The following is a 21,622-nucleotide window of genomic DNA, read 5'->3' on the forward strand; positions in this document are numbered from 1 at the left end:
TTTAATGAATTCATTTACAAATTATGGTGGAAAATAAGTATTTGGTCAATAACAAAAGTTTCTCAATACTTTGTTATATACCCTTTGTTGGCAATGACACAGGTCAAACGTTTTCTGTAAGTCTTCACAAGGTTTTCACACACTGTTGCTGGTATTTTGGCCCATTCCTCCATGCAGATCTCCTCTAGAGCAGTGATGTTTTGGGGCTGTCGCTGGGCAACACAGACTTTCAACTCCCCTCCAAAGATTTTCTATGGGGTTGAGATCTGGAGACTGGCTAGGCCACTCCAGGACCTTGAAATGCTTCTTACGAAGCCACTCCTTCGTTGCCCGGGTGGTGTGTTTGGGATCATTATCATGCTGAAAGACCCAGCCACGTTTCATCTTCAATGCCCTTGCTGATGGAAGGAGGTTTTCACTCAAAATCTCACGATACATGGCCCCATTCATTCTTTCCTTTACACGGATCAGTCGTCCTGGTCCCTTTGCAGAAAAACAACCCCAAAGCATGATGTTTCCACCCCCATGCTTCACAGTAGGTATGGTGTTCTTTGGATGCAACTCAGCATTCTTTGTCCTCCAAACACGACCGAGTTGAGTTTTTACCAAAAAGTTATATTTTGGTTTCATCTGACCATATGACATTCTCCCAATCCTCTTCTGGATCATCCAAATGCACTCTAGCAAACTTCAGACGGGCCTGGACATGTACTGGCTTAAGCAGGGGGACACGTCTGGCACTGCAGGATTTGAGTCCCTGGCGGCGTAGTGTGTTACTGATGGTAGGCTTTGTTACTTTGTCCCAGCTCTCTGCAGGTCATTCACTAGGTCCCCCCGTGTGGTTCTGGGATTTTTACTCACCGTTCTTGTGATCATTTTGACCCCACGGGGTGAGATCTTGCGTGGAGCCCCAGATCGAGGGAGATTATCAGTGGTCTTGTATGTCTTCCATTTCCTAATAATTGCTCCCACAGTTGATTTCTTCAAACCAAGCTGCTTACCTATTGCAGATTCAGTCTTCCCAGCCTGGTGCAGGTCTACAATTTTGTTCCTGGTGTCCTTTGACAGCTCTTTGGTCTTGGTCATAGTGGAGTTAGGAGTGTGACTGTTTGAGGTTGTGGACAGGTGTCTTTTATACTGATAACAAGTTCAAACAGGTGCCATTAATACAGGTAACGAGTGGAGGACAGAGGAGCCTCTTAAAGAAGGAGTTACAGGCCTGTGAGAGCCAGAAATCTTGCTTGTTTGTAGGTGACCAAATACTTATTTTCCACCATAATTTGCAAATAAATTCATTAAAAATCCTACAATGTGATTTTCTGGATTTGTTTTTCTCATTTTGTCTGTCATAGTTGACGTGTACCTATGATGAAAATTACAGGCCTCTCTCATCTTTTTAAGTGGGAGAACTTGCACAATTGGTGGCTGACTAAATACTTTTTTTCCCCACTGTATGTGAGGTCACCTCTGTGGGTTCTCTTCCAGGTTGATGAGGTTGCGGAGAAGGTGACGGTCTCTGGCTCTCTTTATTTATCTCCTTTTTGTTCTGTCTGTTTTCTGTTCTAACATAGACCCTAGGTTTCTGATGTAGGAACCTAGAATGGACTTGTTTGTAGACTGAGAATCCTTAACTGAGGGCTGACCAGTCCTGGTCCTTTAGAGTGTCACAGGGGGTGTAGGGTTCTGTTCCAGTCCAACACCAACCTACCTGATTAAGCCTTTTTGTCTTTCTAGATTGAAGACTGAATCAGATGTGTAAGAGCAGGGCAACAAAAGCCATGCTCACACTCAACCCCCTAGAACCAGGGCTGGCCACCCTTAGCCTACTGGGACCCCCCCCTGGTCTCTCCTCTAACTGATAATCCCAGACTGTTTGCTCCTGGTTAACAGTAACACATGATAAAGGTCCTGGTTAACAGTAACACATGATAAAGGTCCTGGTTAACAGTAACACATGATAGAAGATGGAACAGTATGATAGAACAGCAACACATGAAAGAAGGTGCTGCACTATAATCCTCCACATCAGTAGTCAGCTAGCCTGAGTGACAATCTGTTTGTTCTACCATGCCAACGCCTTGTCACTTATTTGGCCTGACTAATGACCGCAATGGAGTTGGCAAGAGCACAAACAGATCTGGGACCAGGCTAGTAGTTAGCAGCTCCAGGACTGCAGTGTCTGCTGGATTCCTATGTCTGCCTTTAAACTGATCAGTGATTTGCCAGAGAGCATGCTGTACTCCCCTAGTTAGATGAGCAGCAGATGAAGAGCACCAGACACTTGGCCCTCCCTGGAGGACTTGAGTCGAAGCCCCGTGCTGCACACACAGTTCTGTCGGAGTATTCTCATATAGCTTTAACAGCTATGTACAGTAACACCGTAGTGCACAATACCACATGTTGAGAAGCATCCCCTAAGTATACAGCCACTAGCTAGCTGTACAGCCACTAGAGAACCTAGTGCCCTACTTTTGACCAGAGCCATAAAAGTAGTGCACTGTATAGGGAAAAGGGTACAATTTGGGATACACACCATTAATTAGCTTTCTATACATGTTAATGATGTTATTTATCAGAGGAGGCACATACTCCCTTGTAGTATTATTTTCTGCTGCTGAAATTCTTACCATTCACACTGCCAGTTTATTTTGTAGTTATGACATTCTAATTCTTCAGTTCGTTTTAGTTAATTGTCTGTACAGACAAGTCACATCTTCACATGGAGCTATTATTACTCAAAACAGAGATTCTAAATGGCAAAAATAGACAATTTGGAATAACTTATTTAATTATATGACTTTATTACAATACATGAATTACGTTAAACCATTTCTGTTTGCCTCTTGAATACATCAGAAACCTTGCTTGATTTGCTTTATTTAGCCTTTATTGGACACTGTACTGCTCACACTTCTGAAGCATTGTCTGCGAAGATGGCTGCACGTTTACTTGAGCAACATTACCTCAAACTAGCTTTGGATTAGATAGCAGTTCACTTTACCACTTACAGTTTCAAAAAGATGCATGCTCTTAACCAAGCAAAATACTTTTGATAAACCGCTCTTGATGAGTTGATGAAATATTGCATTTTGTTAGGCAAGGAGTGCCCTGTAGCTGAAGCATGTTAAGTTGTGATTTAGGTTTGTCTGTTTTGCTCCTGGACTGGGATGTATTTGCATTTTCTAGGCTTGAATAAATGTGTCAGCATCTTGGCATGGGCCAAGCTTCTCCACCACAGAGAATACACAATTAACTTTCACAAGCCCTCCTGTATACAGTGCTTCTAGAGTAGTTTAAAGATGCTCCCTCACCTGTAAGGAAAACTGTAGTTTCTCACCAATCCCGCATGGCATCTTCTCTAAGATGTAGAAATAGATACTAGATAGATACTAGTCTATAAATTCTGATATTGAAAGGTGAAGTACAATATTATGCATATTGTTGTCTTCATGACAAAAGTTAACCTCACCAATCAAATATTATCTGAATTGATCTCTGTAGAACATTCAGAGATATTTTTTGTTTTTAGAAAACGCCAGTTTTTTATTGTAGTGAGCCCATCCATTAGGCGACTGACTGGCTTTTCTCTCTGACCTCTGTCTTACCCTCTGTTCTCAGGTGGACAAACTGGAGGAGTCAGAAAGCCAAAGGAAGACAGAGGAAGAAGTTACAGAACCCACTCCCATAGTTTTCGGTAGGTTCGGTAATGCAGTTTATATGATACATTCCAAATCCCAAACACACTCCTGTCCCTCTGCCCTGGTTCCTTCTAGCCTATTAAAAGGATTGGTTAAGCTTTCATATCCATGAGGGGAATCAGTTGGCATAGGGAGGGGAATGAGTATGGGAATTTGAGTGCAACGCAAAAAGCCAGCTGTTTATTATTGATGAAATGGTAACAATTCTGTATGTTTAACCGTGTGTGTGTGTGTGTGTGTGTGTACATACAGGTCAGCAGCTGATGTTGACGGCAGGCTCTGCTCCAGTGGCTCCCCAGCCAGGATACCCAGGAGGCTACGGATACGCTGCCCCAGGCTACTCCCCCCAGCCCCCCTACAGCTACAACATGTAGACCACCTCTACCCCACCCAGCCCCCCTACGGCTACAACATGTAGACCACCTCTACCCCACCCAGCCCCCTACAGCTACAACATGTAGACCACCTCTACTCCACCCAGCCCCCTAGGGCTACAACATGTAGACCACCTCTACCCCACCCAGCCCCCCTACAGCTACAACATGTAGACCACCTCTACCCCACCCAGCCCCCTACGGCTACAACATGTAGACCACCTCTACCCCACCCAGCCCCCTACGGCTACAACATGTAGACCACCTCTACCCCACCCAGCCCTCTAGGGCTACAACATGTAGACCACCTCTACCCCACCCAGCCCTCTAGGGCTACAACATGTAGACCACCTCTACCCCACCCAGCCCCCCTACGGCTACAACATGTAGACCACCTCTACTCCACCCAGCCCCCTAGGGCTACAACATGTAGACCACCTCTACCCCACCCAGCCCCCCCTACGGCTACAACATGTAGACCACCTCTACCCCACCCAGCCCCCTACGGCTACAACATGTAGACCACCTCTACCCCACCCAGCCCCCCTACGGCTACAACATGTAGACCACCTCTACCCCACCCAGCCCCCCTACGGCTACAACATGTAGACCACCTCTACCCCACCCAGCCCTCTAGGGCTACAACATGTAGACCACCTCTACCCCACCCAGCCCTCTAGGGCTACAACATGTAGACCACCTCTACCCCACCCAGCCCCCTACGGCTACAACATGTAGACCACCTCTACCCCACCCAGCCCCCTAGGGCTACAACATGTAGACCACCTCTACCCCACCCAGCCCCCCTACGGCTACAACATGTAGACCACCTCTACCCCACCCAGCCCCCTACGGCTACAACATGTAGACCACCTCTACCCCACCCAGCCCTCTAGGGCTACAACATGTAGACCACCTCTACCCCACCCAGCCCCCCTACGGCTACAACATGTAGACCACCTCTACCCCACCCAGCCCCCTAGGGCTACAACATGTAGACCACCTCTACCCCACCCAGCCCCCCTACGGCTACAACATGTAGACCACCTCTACCCCACCCAGCCCTCTAGGGCTACAACATGTAGACCACCTCTACCCCACCCAGCCCTCTAGGGCTACAACATGTAGACCACCTCTACCCCACCCAGCCCCCCTACGGCTACAACATGTAGACCACCTCTACTCCACCCAGCCCCCTACGGCTACAACATGTAGACCACCTCTACCACACCCAGCCCCCTAGGGCTACAACATGTAGACCACCTCTACCCCACCCAGCCCTCTAGGGCTACAACATGTAGACCACCTCTACCCCACCCAGCCCCCCTACGGCTACAACATGTAGACCACCTCTACCACACCCAGCCCCCTAGGGCTACAACATGTAGACCACCTCTACCCCACCCAGCCCCCTAGGGCTACAACATGTAGACCACCTCTACCCCACCCAGCCCCCTAGGGCTAAACTAAGTCTTCGTTCCTAATGGTACCCTATTCCCTGTATAGTCAACTACTTTTGACCAGGGCCCATATGGCTCTGGCCTAAAGTAGTGCAGTATATATAGGCCATAGGGTGTCGTTTGGGACGCAGATCATGTAGACCTTAAGGTCCCGGTAATTCTACCTGGAGCTCCTAACACACCTCCCTCGGCCAACCTCAGGCCCCAACCTGAACCACACTTACCCTGCACTGGGATACACATACACATAGAGCTTGATTATGGATTCTATATGTATTCCCTGCCTTGAAACCCCTGATACACCTAATCTCACTACTCTGAGACACACCTAGCCCACCTATGGACACTCCTAACCCCCACACCCAAATCTCTCAACCAAAAAGACCTCCACTTTGCTCCCACCTCCTCTCGCTCCCACCTCCTCTTGATCCCCCATCCCTCTCCAATGGACTAGGGTTCTTCAATTCTGGTCCTGGAGGGCCGAAACACCTCTGTTTTTCATCCTCTCCTTCTAATCAGGGGCTAATTCAGACCTGGGACACCAGGTGAGTGCAATTAACTACTAGGTAGAAATAAAAAACAGAAGTGTTTCGGCCCTCCAGGACCGGAATTGAAGAACCCTGGACTAGAGCAAGGCTAACTGACCCCGCTACTTAGGCTGACCTGACCAGCCCACCCGCCATTCACCACCGCACAGCATGACGACAGCGCTTAGCTCCTAGAGAAAATAACTAATAAGACGTAGCTAACGTACAGTACACCTCTCTGTCCAGGTATTCTATTCATGTTCTATAGACTTTATCAACCATAGAACAGCTCTTTTTTTTTTTTTTTTATCATTATTTTTTCTAGAGATTATAATATAGCACTGATGGTACAGAGACTTTGTTACTGAGGAGCTAGAGAGGGGGCGGGTGAAGGGGGCGCAGCACCGAGTGCCCCCACCCTCTCCTAAGCACTGCTAGGCCTTATACAGGAGGAGGTTTCACATTTGAGTCATTGTTCACGTTTGTTTCAAGACTGTTTCTGTGCAATAGAGATCTAAACAGGTACCATGTGTTGGAGATGCAACTCTATACAGTACTATACTGGGGTTATGGTGTACTGACTGTGTGTAGTTTATCAAGCATGTAGGGATCTGTTGACAACACCAAGACTGGGAAGGTTTGCTATGTTCCTCCTCTCTCCTAGAGTCGTATTATCTGATAATAACCAAGTCAAGATGGACGTTGGCTCTCTCCACTTTATACTGTGATGTATGGTACAGGATCCCACAGCTCTGGTTGATGATGATGATGTGAAACATAACTGCGATATGCTGATGTCTGTGCATGTGCTGCCAAACATATAATGCGCTAACAATGCAATCAGGAGCACAATTTCCATGTTACACATATACCAAGTATTACCTATGTTGTGTTCAAAACTAAACAAATGTATTTTGAAGACTTTACTGTCTCACCACTGACAACAACTAACAGAATGGTGAAGAAACTCCAATGTTACACAGAGAATAAAAACATACTAGAGGAATATAACTCGTATGTATCCCTGTACCAGTGAGTCAGAGTTATAAATTCATGTACTGAAAAAACAGTGTATAATTTAAGATATGTTGCGATACTTAAATAATCAAATAAGTCCAACATTATGGAATAACATAGTGTATTGTCTATAGTGTATTGTTGTAGTCTTAAGCATTATTATGATACTTTTTTAAAGAAAATGACAAAATACAAAAAGAGCAGAATGCAAACATAAACTATTCAGCATGATTGCTTGCTGCAGCCATCATCCTGGGGTTTGTTTTCTTCCTGTTCAAGTAGAACCTGTCTGATAAATGTTCTGGAAAACTATCGCCAGGGTTTATGGGTAAATCTGGCCTCATGCATCCGGACAGACAGACAGACAGACGGCCCTGTCCACTGTTGTCCATTGGATCCTGAGCTATACCACGACATTGTAAAAACGTTGGATTGGGGTTTTGTAGGGAAACTAAATCTAAGCTGTGTACAAACACTACCCTATCTGCACAAGTCATGCTCTCTGAAGGGTAATAAAGTTTACACACACATTATCTGTCTGTCATCATTTAGAAGGAACTTGGATGTCTATTTGGTAATATGTGTTTGCATTGTCATTCTATCAACCCTGGGTTTTACAAAGAACCTTTGGTCATAAGGCTGATAAAACACTGTCTGACAGTCACAATGGTTAATCTCAGCTAATGACACTGTTCTGACTGTTCATTAAATGTTATGTCATTTTTATATTATGTGTCCCTTTATGATGAAGGGTTTAAGTCAAGTGTTTGAATGGAGTAAGTTGACAATGCAATCTGACTTACTCAGTTCACAGGTCATTCCCAAACTTCCTTGATCTGGTTTGGTGTTGTTTTTTTCTCCACTTCCTTCTAAGATGTTCTTGCTTCTTTTAGTTTTGACAATGCAATCAATACTATACAATCTATATCTCCACTGGGCACAGACGTCAGTTCAGCATCTACACTGAACAAAAATATAAACGCAACATGTAAAGTGTTGGTCCCATGTTTCATGAGGTAAATAAATTAATCGTAGAAATGTTCCATACTCACAAAAAGCTTATTTCTCTAAAATGTTGTGCACACATTTGTTTACATCCCTATTAGTGAGTATTTCTCCTTTGACAAGATAATCCATCCACCTGACAGGTGTGGCATATCAAGGAGCTGATTAAACAGCATGATCATTACAAAGGTGCACCTTGTGCTGGGGACAATAAAAGGCCACTTTAAAATTACATTTACATTACAAGTTTTGAGGGAGTGTGCAATTGGCATGCTGCCTGCAGGAATGTCCACCAGAGCTGTTGCCAGATAATTACTCTACCATAAGCTGCCTCCAACGTCGTTTTAGAGAATTTGGCAGTACGTCCAACCGGCCTCACAACCGCAAACCACGTGTAACCACGCCAGCCCAGGACCTCCACATCCGGCTTCTTCACCTGTGGGATCGTCTGAGGTGGGGTGGGAGGGGTGCTGAGGAGTATTTCTGTCTGTAATAAAGCCCTTTTGTGGGGAAAAACTCATTCTGATTGGCAGGGCCTGGCTCCACAGTGCAACCCTGCCCAGTCATGTGAAATCCATAGATTAGGGCCTAATGAATTTCTTTCAATTGACTGGTTTCCTTTTATGAACTGTAACTCAGTAAAATCTTTTGAAATTTTTGCATGTTGCGTTTATATTTTTGTTCAGAGTAGTTTTGATTTACATTTGAGTTGTCAACTAACATGAATTCAACAAAACATATTCACCATTTCATTCGATTTAGGTTCAAAGTTGGGTGAAAAAAATATGAAATGCCCTTAGGTTGATGACTTTCTGCAAATCCACGTTGATTCAACGTCATCACATTGTTTTGGGGGGTTGAAATGACGTGGAAACAACACTGATTCGACCAGTGGGTCGGGTGCCAGACTTTCTGCACTATCCAACTTGCCTTGGCGAAATTCTCTGGCAGCCTAGCTACTCCTATGACATGACAACCATAGTCAGGGGAGTTGGTGAAAGCACATACAGTGGGGTCCAACATTATTTGCACCCTTGATAAAGATGAGCAATAATTACTGTATAAAATAAATAATTGTATGCTCAACAAAAATTTTAATTATATTATTTTATACTAATACAATTGCTCAGAGAAAAATTTAGTTTAACAAGTAATACTTTTTTTTCTCAAAAAGGGAGGGGTCAGAATTGTTGACACCCCTAAAGATTCTTATAAATAAAGTATTCAAAAGTTTAGTATTTGTTCCCATATTCCTAGCACGCATTATTTTGTGCCCAACAGAAATGAATAGTAAATCATGTATTGTGTCATTTTGGAGTCACTTTTATTATAAATAAGAATAGAATATGTTTCTAAACACTTGTACATTAATGTGGATGCTACCATGATTACGGATAATCCTGAATTAATCGTGAATAATGATGAGTGAGAAAGTTACAGATGGTTAAAGATCATACCCCCAAGACATGCTAACCTTTCACCATTACCAATAACATGGGAGGTTAGCATGTCTTGGGGATATTATCTTTGACCCTCTGTAACTTTCTCACTCATCATTATTCACGATTCATTCCGGATTATCCGTAATCATGGTAGCATCCACATTAATGTACAAAGTGTTTGGAAACATATTCTATTCTTGTTTACAATAAAAATGACACAATACATTATTTACCATTAATTTCTATTGGGCACAAAATGATCTGAAACCCAACCAAAACAAACAGCAAATGCATCCAATAAGTTTGTAGAGTCACAAGCTTGATGTAGTCATTGCGTGCCAGGAATATGGGACCAAATACTAAACTTAAATACTAAACCTTTATTTATAAGAATCTTTAGGGGTGTTCATTTTGATCCCTACCTTTTGAGAAATAAAAATATTACTTGTTCAACAAAATCTCTTTCTCTAAGCAATTGTATTAGTATAAAATAATATGATGATACAATATAGCTCAGTATTAGAATTATTTATTTTATAAAGTCATTATTGCTCATTTTTTATCAAGGGTGTCAATCATTTCGGACCCCACTGTATGTCTGTGATCAGGCCAGACTACTCAAAGGAAAGTCTTTACTCTCTACTAGCACTGTTCTGGGACCAGTCCTCTGAAACAGTCATGACTCTCCTGATGGTCTGTCTGATGACGGTCTCTGACCAAAACATCAGGTAATGTTTTTAACTTTGGATTTGCAATAAATAATATATTTATATAATGGAGAGAGTGTTGTGCCTCAACTTCTGATGCCACAGTCCTGAGGGTCACTAGTTGGAGCTGAGGAGCAAAACTGTCCCTGGATCAGTGGGGGTAGAAATGTACTGCTGCACTTCGTCCTCATCTTGGGAACAGGATCAGATGGAGAAACGGATTAAACATTCTCTATGTCCACCTGTCATAGTAGGCCTTTATGTACACCTGTGGTAGTAGGCAGGCCTTCTGTACAGGCTACATCACTTCAATTCAAAGTAGCATCTGTTCATCTCCATTATCAGAATATAAAAAAGTGAAGAAATGTGATTATGGTAAATTAATTGTTCATGTAAGCATAGGTCTAATTTGTAAATGAGGTTAGGAACAAAATAAAATGTTTGGTTTGTGGTTAAATTTATTTTGATATGATTTTTCTATTCATAGCAAGGCAAAGAAATCTGTCTCAATATTGTTTTGGTTGCATCCTTCTCATGGATGTAGCATATAGGGATAGATGGATGTCACTGGGGCACACCACTTGATTGATGGTGTTTTGGGTCTGAAGCTCCTTTGTACAGCCTTGACCACATCTCTCTCGCTCTCTCGCTCTCTCTCTCTCTCGCTGAGCAGGGTGACAGCAGGGTTTAGGAGGTTAGTAACATTATGCTTTCTACTGGGGCTGAAACATAATTTACATATCTGTGTTTGTTTGCTGAACTGGGGTATTTACAGTATGTTATGCTAATGTAGCGTTCCACTTTATAGCGAGGTTTGCGCGTGCAAAGATGTGAGACAGACCCGCCCTTCTCCTGGTGTGGAACCAAACTGCCCCGTCTCTCCTCCCTCGGCTACAGGATATATATGCTTTCTCTCCTCGCACGACTGCCAGCTGTGTAGTAGCCTACTGTCCACATACAGCGGAGGTCTGAAGGCTACACACAGCATCACTGGTCAGACAGCATCACAGCGAAATTGATCAGTCCTTGTTCTTGGTTTCCATGCACTGAACGTTATAATAACCAGAAACTAGTTTTGAGGACAAAATAACAGTTTCGTAGACTTACTTTTATATCTAGATAGATATTTGTTAGATTATTTTTTTACAATGGAAGGAAACAGTAAATTCATCAGCCCCTTTCACAGACCACGGTGTCTGGCGGCTGCAGCACCTGGAGGAAAAGCCAAATTAACTCACCCAGGGAAGGCGATTTTGGCAGGTAAGTTTTGTAATCCTTTGTTCAGATAGATATGCTTTTAAATTTTTGTGATACACGGTTTAATGGTTTTACTTGATAGAGAATCGGCGTGGGTAGAGCATCAGCCTGTAGAATAAAGTAACATTGTTTTCAGACCATGTCACTTTCAGTTGACAGCCAGGGGTGGTAAATTATGTGCGGCGGATGGTGTTTCATTGGTTAGTAGCGGTGCAAGAAGCAAGCGCGTCCATGTGATTGAGAACTGTCATGTTGTATTGTGTTCAACAGTTCATTCACAATAAAATATAGAATATGGTAGTCCTAGTTATTAATATCAGTTTCGCATGCAGTGTTTGCATTTCACTAAAGATGGGATTGGCTTGGGCTGCCTGTAGAGCGCATGACAAAATAGTGAGACTGTTTAGACTAGTAGCCTACTGGCTTTATCATTTATTTATTTTAAATGTTCTACTTAATATGATTTAGAATCTAATTAATATGATTTAAAATGGATGATTATGAAATTATCTCATGATCTTTTCTGTAACTGACAGTGGTAACATGCTCTAGCCTACTAATAGTATAGAGCAGAACTGCCTGGTTATGAGAGAACACCACAGAACAAACACTCCTCAGTTTTCCCCCTTAGTGGTAGACAGTAGCCACTCAGTTACAAGGACATTATGTTATGATAGACAATTCATTCATGTTATTGTGCAGTTTAACTGAGATGACAAAAAGCATTTGTTGCAGCTCCATCTGTCCAGTTAGCAGACCAAAGCATGTAGTTCCCACTCTGCAGCCCTGTTCTTTTTAGGCAGCAGATACAGTCATTATTATGGGGTGTGTCCTCTGAAAATGATTCCACACTGTGCAATTCAAACCAATAACCCTACAATTGGACTGGAATGTATTTTAAGTAAAACCACCCAAAACCACCACGTCACTCTCTGAAGGAAGACAAAAACAAGCATTGAATGAGGATCAAATATAGAAACCCAAACACTGTGGACTGAACAGGAGAATGTCTCTAAAATGAGGTTTGAAAAGCTCAGATGTCTACCTAGTAGTAGTAGTAGCCAATGATGTATATAAACCCTGTACTGCTGATGCTATCTATTGGCTGTTGAGAGGCTTTGAAGCCACCAGTCAGCCATATTGGCACAGTAGGAGCAGTTCTCCATAGGAATGGATGGATTTCTACAGTGTTTCAATTAAGTGTTTCAAGGACAAAATTACATGTATTTAAGTATTTTGTTGTTGTAGTGGGGAAAGTAACATTAGTGATCTCCAAAAAATTATACTTGAAAGACCTTTTTATATATATATAAATGTTAACAATGCAAATAGTCCGGGTAGCCATTTGATTAACTGTTCAGGAGTCTTATGGCTTGGGTGTAGAAGCTGTTAAGAAGCCTTTTGGACCTAGACTTGGCGCTCCGGTACTGCTTGCCGTGGGCATTAAGGTATCTGGAATAGAACAAATGTGGCAAAAACTAATGTAGACATGAATAAATGCATTTCTATAGCTTCCAAAATGTTTTTTTTTACAGTGGTGGGGGAGTGCCAAGATGGAGGCACAGTGGCTTCAACAAAGTGTCCCCTAATAGTAATCTAGTGTATATACTGTATAATTAATTTGTAGTAGCCTAGTAGCCTTCATCACAGAAACCTCCATTCCTGTGGCGGATACTGGTGAAGTATACCAAACAAAAATATAAACACAACATGTAAAGTATTGGTCCCATGTTTCATGAGCTGAAATAAAAGATCCCAGAAATGTTCCATACGCACAAAAAGCTTATTTCTCTAAAATGCCAGAGAATTGAATGTTCATTTCTCTACCATAAGCGCCGTTATAGAGAATTTGGTAGTACGTCCAACCGGCCTCACAACCGCAGACCATGTGTAACCACGCAAGCCCAGGACCTCCACATCCGGCTTCTTCACCTGCAGGATCATCTGAGACCAGCTACCCGGACAGCTGATGAAACTGAGGAGTATTTCTGTCTGTAATAAAGCCTTTTTGTGGGGAAAAACTAATTCTGATTGGCTGAGCTAGGCTCCCCAGTGGGTGGGCCTGGCTCCCAAGTGGGTGGGCCTATGCCCTCCCAGGCCCACCCATGGCTGTCCCCCTGCCCAGTTATGTGAAATCCATATATTAGGGCCTACTGAATTTATTTCAGTTGACTGATTTCCTTATATGAACTGTAACTCAGTAAAATCGTTAAAATTGTTGCATGTTGCGTTTATATTTTTGTTCAGTATAGTAGACTTAGGATATGTTCCAAATGGCACCCTATTCCCTGTCACGGTTTACTAAGCCAGAACCCAGAAGCAGACCAGGACAAGGTAAGTGGTGTCAAAGGTGAGTGTTTATTTAACTGATCCACGAGTGCTGCTGAATAATCCAGGGAACAGAGCGGGGCGGCGTGGATGAGTTGTTGAGGGTGCAGTAGTTGGTCCAATGATGGCTCGGCAGCCGCCGACCATCAGGCAGAGGTTGGGTGAAGGTTCCGGACGAGTGACTGCAGGGAGAACAAAACGGAGGTAAGCATACAACAAGCAAACAAGGTGCAAAACAACAAAACTAATGCTCTAAGCTCTAAGACTGATCCGCTGATAAACATACTGTTCATGGCTAACGATCCGGCAGGGAATGGATGTTAGGACAGAGCCTAAGAAGGGTGATGATCAGGACCAGGTGTGCAGATTGCTGATGGGATGCAGGTGCGGAAATCAAGAGAGCTCCCGCCTAGCAACGTTGCCCGGCAACCAGGCAGGGAGCGTTCCAGAACCCTCGGGAAACTGGAGATCCCGAGCAGAAAAACTAGTACCCAGACAGAAACCGACTCAGACTGCAGGGATCGTTACAGTACCCCCCTCCGACAACGCCACCGGGCGGACTCCCCGGAGCGCCAGGATGGAGGCGGTAGAAGTCACGAATGAGGTCAGCATCTAGGATCTGTCGCCGCGGAATCCAACTCCTCTCTTCAGGACCATACCCCTCCCAGTCCACGAGATACTGGAAACCCCGGCCCCGCCGTCTGGAATCCATGATGCGTCGCACCGTGTAGGCAGGACCACCTCCGATCATCCGAGGAGGAGGAGGAGGAGGCGGAGGAGGCAACAGAGGACTGAGGAAAACAGGCTTGAGGCAGGAGACATGAAAGGTGGGATGGACTCTGAGCGTCCTCGGTAGTTTGAGTCGAACTGCCACTGGATTGATCACCTTCTCCACCACAAACGGACCAATGAACTTCGGTAACAACTTCCTAGACTCAGTCCGTAAAGGAAGATCCCGTGTGGCCAACCAGACCCTATCTCCGATGGTATAGGTGGGAGCGGGGATCCGGCGACGATTCGCCTGGAGCTGATACCGGTCCGAAACTCTAAGGAGTGCCTTTCTGGCCCGATGCCAGGTCCGGTGGCAACGACGAATATGGGCCTGAACAGAGGGCACTGAGAGCTCCTTCTCCTGAGAAGGGAACAAGGGAGGTTGGTAGCCATACAGGCACTGGAAGGGAGACATCCCAGTGGCAGATGTAGGGGAGAGTATTGTGGGCATACTCAACCCAAGGCAACTGAGAGACCCAGGAGGTGGGGTTGGAAGAGACAAGGCAGCGTGGCGTGGATTCCATCTTCTGGTTGGCTCTCTCCGCCTGACCATTAGATTGGGGGTGAAAACCAGATGTGAGACTGACTGTAGCTCCAATGGCCAAACAGAAGGACTTCCAGACAGCAGAGGTAAACTGAGGGCCACGGTCGGAAACGATATCACTGGGCAAACCGTGGACCCTGAAAACCTCCCTGACCAGGATCTCGGGACGTCTCCGAGGCAGAGGAAGCTTGGCAATTGGCACAAAGTGGGCGAACTTGCTGAATCTGTCCACGATAGTCAGAACGACCGTGTTCCCCTCAGAAGCGGGCAACCCAGTGACAAAGTCCAGGGCCAGATGCGACCATGGTCGCCGGGGAATAGGAAGGGGGTGAAGTAGTCCAGAGCTGGGCCGATTGGTACTCTTATTCTGCGCACACACTGGACAGGCAGCAACAAAACCCCGAGTATCCTCGGCCATGGCAGGCCACCAAAAACGTCTGCGAAGAAACGCCATCGTCCGAGCCACGCCAGGGTGACAAGCCATCTTGCTGGCGTGGGACCATTTGAGGACAGCAGAACGAACCGACTCAGGCACAAACAACCGACCGGGTGGACCGTTACCGGGACCGGGCTGCGTCCGAAGGGCCGCCATCACCTCCTCCTCAATCTTCCACATAACTGCTCCCACGACGCAGTTCGGGGGAGAATTGTCTCGGTCTTGGACCCACTCTCTTCCGTCTTGGAGAACATCCGGGACAAGGCGTCCGCCTTGCCGTTCTTAGATCCAGGTCGGAACGTCAGGGAAAAAATTGAATCGTCCGAAAAACAACGCCCACCTGGCCTGGCGGGAGTTGCGGCGTCTAGCCGATTGCACGTAAGCAAGATTCTTGTGGTCAGTCCAGACAATAAACGGTTGCTCCGCCCCCTCCAACCAGTGGCGCCACTCCTCCAAGGCAAGTTTCACCGCGAGAAGCTCCCGGTTACCCACATCGTAGTTCCTCTCCGCAGGCGAAAGGCGACGAGAGTAGTAGGCGCAGGGATGGAGTTTACTGTCCGTGGAGCATCGCTGCGACAGGATGGCGCCAACTCCCACATCAGACGCGTCCACTTCAACGACACGAACTGACGGGCCGTGTCCGGTTGAGAGAGAATCGGTGCGTTGGTGAATCGCCTCTTCAAATCCAGAAACGCTCGATCCGCCTCCGGATTCCACTTGAAGGTCCTGATACTGGAAGTCAAGGCAGTTAATGGAGCGGCCACACGGCTGTAATCCCGGATGAATCTGCGGTAGAAATTCGCAAACCCCAAAAATCTCTGGAGCTGCAATCTCGTACCGGGCTGGGCCCATTCCAGAACCGCTCTAACCTTCTCCTGGTCCATCCTAATCTCTCCCCTGGAGATGATGTACCCGAGGAAGGATGTCGTGTGGGCGTGAAACTCGCACTTCTCGGCCTTCACGAACAGGCGATTCTCCAACAATCGCTGCAGAACCTGCCGGACATGCTGGATGTGGTCGGAAGGTTCCTTCGAGAAGATCAGAATGTCATCCAGGTAAACAAACACAAAGAGACCGATCATATCTCTCAGGACGTCGTTCACCATACTCTGGAATACCGCTGGAGCATTGGTCAGTCCAAACGGCATCACCTGATACTCGAGTGACCCATCGGTGTATTGAAACCCGTCAACCACTCGTCCCCCTCTCTGATCCGGACCATGTGATACGCATTGCGTAGGTCTAGCTTGGTGAACACCGTAGCACCCTGTAAGGAGTCGAAGGCAGAACTCATCAAGGGCAGGGGATACTTGTTCTTGACCGTGATGTCATTCAACCCCCGATAATCAATACACGGTCGAAGAGAGCCATCCTTCTTACCCACAAAGAAGAATCCTGCCCCCAGGGGTGATGACGAGGGCCGAACGAGACCAGCAGCTAGGGACTCCTTGATGTAGGTCTCCAAAGCCTCACGTTCAGGTCGGGAGATACTGTATAACCTTCCCTTGGGGTAGACAGCTCCAGGGAACAGGTTGATGGCACAATCATATGGTCGGTGGGGAGGGAGTGACAGAGCCTTCTGCTTACTGAACACTTCCCCCAAATCGTGATATCTCGGGAACCAGGGACAAATCTGGGGGTTTAGCCTCAATCACCTGACTGGGAACCGAATGGGGACAGGCAGTCTTGAGACAGTTAGCATGACAATCAAGGCTCCAACTCGTTACCTTGCCCGTCACCCAATCGAACGTGGGATTGTGTTCCTTCAGCCAGGGGTATCCAAGGACCAGAGGAACATGGGAAGACGGCAGAATGAAGAATGAAATCATCTCAGAATGATTCCCCGACAACAGCATCTTAACCGGTTCAGTCCTCATCGTGATACGTGCCAGACTACTGCCGTCCAGAGTGGTAGCTTCAATGGCTTCCGGCAATTGCTCCTTGGAAAGCCCCAGCTGTTCCACCAACTCGGCATCCAGAAAGCTTCCATCGGCACCTGAATCGATAAAAGCGTTAATCGCTAAGCTCTGATTCCTGTTCATAAGGGTAGCCGGGAAACGGGGTCTGACAGAGGTATTGAGAGGTCGAAACTGGCTCGCTAAAAGTCCTCCCAACTTTAGCGAGCCGCGCAGTTTGACGACCGCCGGGAACAAGTGGCGAGGTAATGTCCCGAACCACCACAGTAGAGGCAACAGTTAGTCCTACGTCTGTGTTGGCGCTCCTCCTTGGTTAACCCGTGCCGCCCCACTTGCATGGGTTCAGAATCGGGAGACAGGACCTCTCCACTAATCCTGTGTGGTGGACGATGATCGACGTATTCTGGTCCAATCCCCGACCCGACTGGAACCTGAGAAGCTGATCGGTTGGACGGAACCCATTGCTTCTCCCTCCTTCGCTCTCGGACTCGATTATCCACCCGAATAGACAAGGCTACCAAGCTGTCCAGGTCACTAGGCTCCGGATAGGAGATCAACTCATCCTTGAGCTGCTCCGACAGACCCTGGTAAAAGGCCGCTTGCAGAGACTCCTCATTCCACCCACTCTCCACAGCCAACGTCTTGAACTCGATCACGAAGTCGGCCACGCTGCGAGTTCCTTGGCGAAGCGAAAACAGGCGCCTAGCTGCGTCCCTCCCTCGGACGGAATGGTCGAAGAGCTTCCTCATCTCGGCCGTGAACCCCTGGTATGAAGCCATGCAGGGATCCTGTCGTTCCCAAACGGCTGAAGCCCACTCCAGCGCTCGACCACGCAGCAACTCAATCACAAAGGCTATCCTAGCCTTGTCTGTGGCATAAGAGTAGGGCTGTAGATCGAACACTAACCCACACTGCATAAGGAAGGAACGGCATCTTCCCAGCTCCCCCTCATATTTATCCGGCGTCGGAACCTTGGGCTCACGGAAGGACACAGCTCCAGAAGCGGCAGGCGAGATGGGTGACACCGGTAGTGGATCCTCCACCGGAAACTTGCGCTGGTTCTGGACCTCCGTCAGACCGGTAGAAAGGTTCCGAACTGACAACGCGATCTCCTGTAGTACCGTGCTATGATGGCCCAACATCTTCTCCTGATGGGTAATGGCATGGCGAACAGAGTCCAGGTCCGCTGGGTTCATTACTGGCCGGATCGTTCTGTCACGGTTTACTAAGCCAGAACCCAGAAGCAGACCAGGACAAGGTAAGTGGTGTCAAAGGTGAGTGTTTATTTAACTGATCCACGAGTGCTGCTGAATAATCCAGGGAACAGAGCGGGCGGCGTGGATGAGTTGTTGAGGGTGCAGTAGTTGGTCCAATGATGGCTCGGCAGCCGCCGACCATCAGGCAGAGGTTGGGTGAAGGTTCCGGACGAGTGACTGCAGGGAGAACAAAACGGAGGTAAGCATACAACAAGCAAACAAGGTGCAAAACAACAAAACTAATGCTCTAAGCTCTAAGACTGATCCGCTGATAAACATACTGTTCATGGCTAACGATCCGGCAGGGAATGGATGTTAGGACAGAGCCTAAGAAGGGTGATGATCAGGACCAGGTGTGCAGATTGCTGATGGGATGCAGGTGCGGAAATCAAGAGAGCTCCCGCCTAGCAACGTTGCCCGGCAACCAGGCAGGGAGCGTTCCAGAACCCTCGGGAAACTGGAGATCCCGAGCAGAAAAACTAGTACCCAGACAGAAACCGACTCAGACTGCAGGGATCGTTACAATTCCCTATATGGGTGACAAGTAGCCTAGAGGTTAAGAGTGTTGGGCCAGTGAAAAATCTGTCGATATGATATGCCCTTGAGCAAGGCACTTAACCCTAATTGCTCCTGTAAGTCGCTCTGGAAAAGAGTGTCTGCTAAATTACAAAAAAATGTAAAATGTAAAAATATAGGGCCTATAGGGCTCTGGTCAAAAGTAGTGTACTATAAAGGGAATAGGGTGTAATTTGGGACAGAACCTTAGAGCGAGGTCAGAGGATTTACTGCATTCTCAAGCACTGGATAAATGAACCTGTTTTCTTCTTGTGTCCTTATCCTGCCTGACTGGCTGGCTTGGTCTTTGTAGCCCCAAACTGCCACAGTCAAATCATTGCACTGACATGATCATATTACTCTGATCTAGTCTAGTGATCGCTGCTGGTGCACTTTAACTACAGGTGTAGGAGGCTTTGATTTTATTGTCAAACAGATGGAAAAGGGGTCTTAGAAAACGAAAAAGTCTTAAAAGGAATTAGAAATACATCAAAATAAAATAATGTTGAAGTAAAGACCGCTTCAAACTACTCTGAACAAAAATATAAACGCAACATATAAAGTGTTGTTCCTATGTTTCATGAGCTGAAATAAAATATCCCAGACATTTTCCATACGCACAAAAAGCTTATTTCGTTCATATTTTGTGCACAAATTTGTTTACATCCCTGTTAGTGAGCATTTCTCCTTTGCCAAGATAATCCATCCACCTGACAGGTGTGGCATATCAAGAAGCTGATTAAACAGCATGATCATTACACAGGTGCACCTTGTGCTGGGGACAATAAAAGGCCACTTTAAAATGTGCAGTTTTGTCACACAACACAATGCTACAGATGTCTCAAGTTTTGAGGGAGCGTGCAATTTGGTATTTGGTATATTATTAGGATCCCCATTAGCTGTTGCAAAAGCAGCAGCTACTCTTCCTGGGGTCCACACAAAACATGAAACATGAGATAATACAGAACATGAATAGACAAGAACAGCTCAAGGACAGAACTGCATTTTTTTTTAAAGGCACATGTAGCCTACATATCAATACAAACACACAAACTATCTAGGTCAAATAGGGGAGAGGCGTTGTGCCGTGAGGTGTTGATTTATCTGTTTTTAGAAACCAGGTTTGCTGTTTATTTGAGCAATATGAGATGGAACGGAGTGCCTTGCAGAAGTATTCATCCCGATTGACGTTTTTCCTATTTTGTTGCATTACAACCTGTAATTTAAATGGATTTTTATTTGGATTTCATGTAATGGACAAATTTCAAAATAGTCAAAATTGGTGAAGTGAAATGAAAAAAATAACTTGTTTCAAAACATTCTAAAAAATAAATAACGGAAAAGTGGTGCGTGCATATATATTCACCCCCTTTGCTATGAAGCCCCTATATAAGATCTGGTGCAACCAATTACCTTCAGAAGTCACATAATTAGTTAAATAAAGTCCACCTGTGTGCAATCTAAGTGTCACATGATCTGTCACATGATCTCAGTATATATACACCTGTTCTGAAAGGCCCCAGAGTCTGCAACACTTTAAGCAAGGGGCACCACCAAGCAAGCGGCACCATGAAGACCAAGGAGCTCTCCAAACAGGTCAGGGACATCCCACGGAGCACCATTAAAACCATTATAAAAAAATTGAAAGAATATGGCACCACAACAAACCTGCCAAGAGAGGGCCGCCCACCAAAACTCACGGACCAGGCAAGGAGGGCATTAATCAGAGAGGCAACAAAGAGACCAAAGATAACCCTGAAGGAGCTGCAAAGCTCCACAGCGGAGATTGGAGTATCTGTCCATAGGACCACTTTAAGCCGTACACTCCACAGAGCTGGGCTTTACAGAAGAGTGGCCAGAAAAAATGCCATTGCTTAAAGAAAAAAATAAGCAAAAATATTTGGTGTTCGCAAAAAGCCATGTGGGAGACTCCCCAAACATATGGAAGAAGGTACTCTGGTCAGATGAGACTAAAATTGAGCTTTTTGGCCATCAAGGAAACGCTATGTCTGGCGCAAACCCAACACCTCTCATCACCCCGAGATCACCATCCCCACAGTGAAGCATGGTGGTGGCAGCATCATGCTGTGGGGATGTTTTTCATCGGCAGGGACTTGGAAACTGGTCAGAATTGAAGGAATGATGGATGGCGCTAAATACAGGGAAATTCTTGAGGGAAAACTGTTTCAGTCTTCCAGAGATGTGAGACTGGGACGGAGGTTCACCTTCCAGCAGGACAATGACCCTAAGCATACTGCTAAAGTAACACTCGAGTGGTTTAAGGGAAAACATTTAAATGTCTTGGAATGGCCTAGTCAAATCCCAGACC

At 45.9% G+C, this 21,622-nt stretch overlaps 2 protein-coding genes across 5 annotated transcripts in view; both read left to right on the forward strand.

Moving 5' to 3' along the window:
• Nucleotides 1-6,034, forward strand: part of LOC121584982 (clathrin heavy chain 1-like) — a 34,993-nt gene extending 28,959 nt beyond the window's left edge. For 2 of the 4 annotated variants that reach the window (XM_041901269.2, XM_041901270.2), the window contains 3 exons: nt 1,486-1,512; nt 3,619-3,694; nt 3,951-6,034. In XM_041901269.2, coding sequence (XP_041757203.1) covers nt 1,486-1,512; nt 3,619-3,694; nt 3,951-4,072 — 225 coding nt within the window. In that variant the 3' untranslated portion in view covers nt 4,073-6,034. The remainder of the gene's footprint in view (nt 1-1,485; nt 1,513-3,618; nt 3,695-3,950) is intronic. The other 2 variants (XM_041901271.2, XM_041901272.2) reach the window with 1 other exon arrangement.
• A 4,832-nt stretch (nt 6,035-10,866) lies between these two features.
• Nucleotides 10,867-21,622, forward strand: part of LOC121584983 (tricarboxylate transport protein B, mitochondrial-like) — a 49,433-nt gene continuing 38,677 nt past the window's right edge. Inside the window, exon 1 of the mRNA XM_041901273.1 lies at nt 10,867-11,490. Within this exon, the coding sequence (XP_041757207.1) occupies nt 11,379-11,490 (112 nt within the window). The 5' untranslated portion in view covers nt 10,867-11,378. The remainder of the gene's footprint in view (nt 11,491-21,622) is intronic.

Source organism: Coregonus clupeaformis, chromosome 16, assembly GCF_020615455.1.
Source record: "Coregonus clupeaformis isolate EN_2021a chromosome 16, ASM2061545v1, whole genome shotgun sequence".
Lineage (NCBI taxonomy): Eukaryota > Metazoa > Chordata > Actinopteri > Salmoniformes > Salmonidae > Coregonus > Coregonus clupeaformis.